The 3,691-nt window shown below is 44.1% G+C and overlaps 1 protein-coding gene across 2 annotated transcripts; it reads left to right on the plus strand.

The window, feature by feature from the left end:
• Nucleotides 1-390: 390 nt before the first annotated feature.
• On the plus strand, nucleotides 391-1,896 carry LOC147616442 (uncharacterized). 2 transcript variants are annotated; one of them, XM_086777520.1, is made up of 2 exons: nucleotides 391-975; nucleotides 1,623-1,896. In XM_086777520.1, exon 1 carries the CDS (start codon nucleotides 532-534, stop codon nucleotides 967-969), a length of 438 nt encoding a protein of 145 aa, XP_086633646.1. In that variant the 5' UTR covers nucleotides 391-531; the 3' UTR covers nucleotides 970-975; nucleotides 1,623-1,896. The 2 variants fall into 2 exon arrangements, with proteins under 2 accessions (XP_086633646.1, XP_086633645.1); XM_086777519.1 differs by having other exon boundaries at nucleotides 393-975; nucleotides 1,688-1,896.
• Nucleotides 1,897-3,691: the final 1,795 nt, after the last annotated feature.

The following is a 3,691-nucleotide window of genomic DNA, read 5'->3' on the forward strand; positions in this document are numbered from 1 at the left end:
TTGGCTTGATTCAACACTTTGGCTCATTCGAGTACTCATCCATGGGGGATGGGCAAGGAGATGCCAAATTGTAGGCTACCTACAAATATATGGATGCTCCCGGGCCACAATTTTCTCATGGATGGGCGATGTTGCTAGTCCTTTGCTTGCATGTCCTACCTGGAAGTGTGAGTGAAGGAACCTTTTTGGATGGCACAATTAAATACTTCTGTATGGGCATCAAAGGCAAAGATTGTTTGGTGAAAAGTAAGACTTGATAATTTGACATGGACACAATTAGTGGTGGGAAAGGACACAATTAGTGGGAAAGGGCTGGGGTGGGGTTTGTGTGAAGCCACCCTTAGTCTGAGGGGTGACTTATGAGGGTAGGTGAGAGAAGTTAAAACTACCCTTCACAAGGTGAGAGAGGCTGTCACGAGGCAACTCTTAAATTAAGGTTCACTTCTAGCCCACTTGTTATACTGTGTGTTGCTCTAGGTTACAATAATCGACAATTTTGTCATCCCTGTGTTGCGTGTGAAGCCGAGAGCTATGGCTACGCAAGTGGTGGCGGATGAACAGAGGGCCGGGGCAGAGGTGCTGAAGGGGCACGAGGCCTGCTTTGCGAAGGCAGTGTCTCTTTTGGAGAGCAATGGCCTGCCTGATGGGCTCTTGCCCTTGGAGGAGATCGAGGAGGTGGGATTTGTAGAGGAGACGGGCTACTTCTGGGTTAGGCAGAAGAAGAGCAGCTGCGACCACCTCTTCAAGGCCATCAAAACCAAGTGCTCCTACGCCAAGGTGGTTTCCGGCATCGTTGAGAAGCAGCGCCTCAAGAAGCTCAACGGCGTCAAGGCTAAAGAGCTCCTCCTCTGGGTCTCCATCACTGAGATCTACACCGATGATGCCCGCCCTGGCCAAACCTACTTCAAATCCGCTGCTGGCCTCGGTCGATGGCACCCTTCTGAGGCTTTCTCCCTCCAGCAAAAGTAGCAGGAGGTAAGGTCTCTTCCCCTCCTCCCTCTTTTTTGATATGTCGCTTCATGCCCATTGCTGTTCTGAAATGTATCATGCTCTCGGCCGTATGGTATGCGTCTTGTCTCGTCTGTAGTTGTGTCGAGTGCATCGTGTATCAAATGCATCATTGTGCGCATGTCCATCTTATATGTGTCATGGCATTAGGCCCATGGTCCAATTGAGTGCATCATGTATCCTTATGGTCTTACTGAAATGCTCCTTACCCTATGGGTGTATCGAGTTGCATCATCTATTGAATGTATCATGACCATGACTGTCTATAATGTATCATGATGTCGTGGCGATGGCCATATGAGTGCATCATGTATCAAATGCATCATGTGGACGGCCGTATTGAGATGCATCATACCCATATGGCCCTACTAAATGCACCATGCTCATATGGCCGTTCTGAATCTACCATGCCCATGGATGGCCTCATTTAAAGCACCATGCCCATGCCCATGCCCATAATGCATCTGTTTTGTCTACTGCCTACAATCATACTGAATGTGTTCTAACAGGAAGTAGGGCTCATGGTCCCCTACTATCTTATGTTACGGCCATGCTGGAAATGGCATTGACAGTGTGACTTGTGACGTAATACTATATTTTTTGAATGTATCCAGTTAAAAGCTTCCCCAATTTGCGGTCACAGTTTCACCTGCACTGTTTGCTTATTGTGAATGTCCAGGCAGAAACATGGCAGAAAGTCATGGTGTCTTGGCTGAAGGATACATCTCCCGTTTCTTGCTGGAAATGTGATATGGAAGCCATGGCTTTGAGCTCAGGGTCTCATCTCTGTTGCAAGACTTTTTTTGAATGTTCATGTCAAAATGTGGCTGTGGGCCCTAGTACTTATTGTGAATGCTCAAGTGATTATATGGTTGAAGGCGTTGGTCATTGCTCGGGGTTATTTGTTTTTAAGCTTTTCTATGGCCATCTTGGGCTACAGGAAGGTGTGTACCTTTGAGTAGGCTTTATTGGTTTTGTAGGTTGTGTTTGCTGAGTTTAGAATGAAAGAGGGTGGTGTACATTAAGTTGGGGGGTTATTGGTTGGCTGATTTTTAGATTGGAAGTGGGTGTATGGTAGTAGCCTAGGTGGTATTGTGGGAGAGGACTGAGAAATAATGACCTGTTGGTTGTAGGAATGTGGGGTAGATTGCCAGTGTGTGCCTGAACTCTCCTAGTAGTGTTTTGTGAATGTTCTTCAAAAAACTTTCGTGACCACTTGTTCTATGCATTGACTGCTTAAGCATTATCTCAGGAAGGTGGTAAATGAATTTCCATGTTCTTTGTAAAAAAACTGACTGCCATTTGGGCAGACTTGCATTCTCTTTGTAATGCTAAAGACTGCCATCCTATGCTTCTGGGTTGATGCTATAGGGGGTCTTTGGTACATGTATAGTTTGATTTGCCTGATGTTTTTGTGTGTGTGTGAGAGAGAGAGAGAGAGAGAGAGAGAGAGAGAGAGAGAGAGAGATGACAAGCAAGGGGCATGATTATCTTTTGTATCTTGATGATCAATAATCTAGCTGTATGATAAAACATGAGAGATTACGGATTTGGCAAGAAGTGCCTCAACCTTTTAGATGGAATGGGAGCTCTTAATGTAACAAACATCTCAAGCATAGTCACTAGAAGCGAGAAACAGGAATGGAAATGTTTGAGGAGTGGAAACGGGGAAACGAATTTTTAGGGGTGGAAACGGCCGTTTCCTGTGACAACATCACTTGGGAAACTAGAAATGGCCATGGAAACTGATGGGATCCTAAAACGGAGAAAAGCGTTTCTAGGGGCTGAAAGGGCTGTTTCCTGTGACTATGATTTCAGGTGCCCTAGACCTGTTTGCTCTTTAACCTTAGCATGCTAGTATTGTGTTTATGAGGCTGGTTCAAGGACCATGCCGCAGCAAATCAGCTCTGATGGTGGTGTGATTTTGTATGAGCTAGCTACATTACTTGATGCACAACATGTTGCAAAGTGGCTATTCAACTACATGTTTTATGTATGCTCTCTCTACATGCTACCAGAAGCAGCCAGCTACACAAGTAGTGTATGAATAGGGGTTTTCGATTAAGTCATTCTATTGCAATTTTTAATCTCTGATTGGTCTCTTGACATAGGAAAGGATTAGGATGTTCAGACTTGGGTTTGTAGAGAAGGATCTAAAGGTACAATTTGGTAAACCTCACCATCAGGCATCTTAAAAGCAACTCTAAGTTTGGTGGGGGGGGGGGGGGGTCGGAGATGCCAAATGTCCGAGTTAATTAAGGGTGATCTGTTACATAATGGATATCTGCATTCACCTTGTTTAGGAAACACCATAGCTCGAAATTTCAATGATATAGAATCTTGAAAAGAGAGAGAGAGAGAGAGAGAGAGAGAGAGAGAGAGAGAGGTTCTCCACAACAATAAAGCAATTGTTTTCATGTTGAATCAGGTTCTTTCATGACGGAAAATAGAAGTATATGATTTTTTAGGCATAATTGTATTTTTTCAAGTGCGAGTAGTAGAGTGATGTCTTTTCAAATAAGTTTGAAAAATGAGAGAATTTGGAATGGTTTTTTTGTTGTGTTGCATTTGAAAAGCTATAGCCAAGTGAGAAAGCATCCAGCGTGATATTGTTAGGGGGTTGATCATATGACGGGTTTCAAAAGCAACACGCAACATAACCATAGAAAAACATGTAGAAAAT

This window comes from Cibotium barometz, chromosome 38 (assembly GCF_041138505.1).
Source record: "Cibotium barometz isolate CiBa-2024 chromosome 38, ASM4113850v1, whole genome shotgun sequence".
NCBI lineage: Eukaryota > Viridiplantae > Streptophyta > Polypodiopsida > Cyatheales > Cibotiaceae > Cibotium > Cibotium barometz.

Bases quoted from the DNA above. Each gene is read 5' to 3' on its own strand.
- LOC147616442 (XM_086777520.1), top strand. From the start codon at position 532: ATGGCTACGCAAGTGGTGGCGGATGAACAGAGGGCCGGGGCAGAGGTG.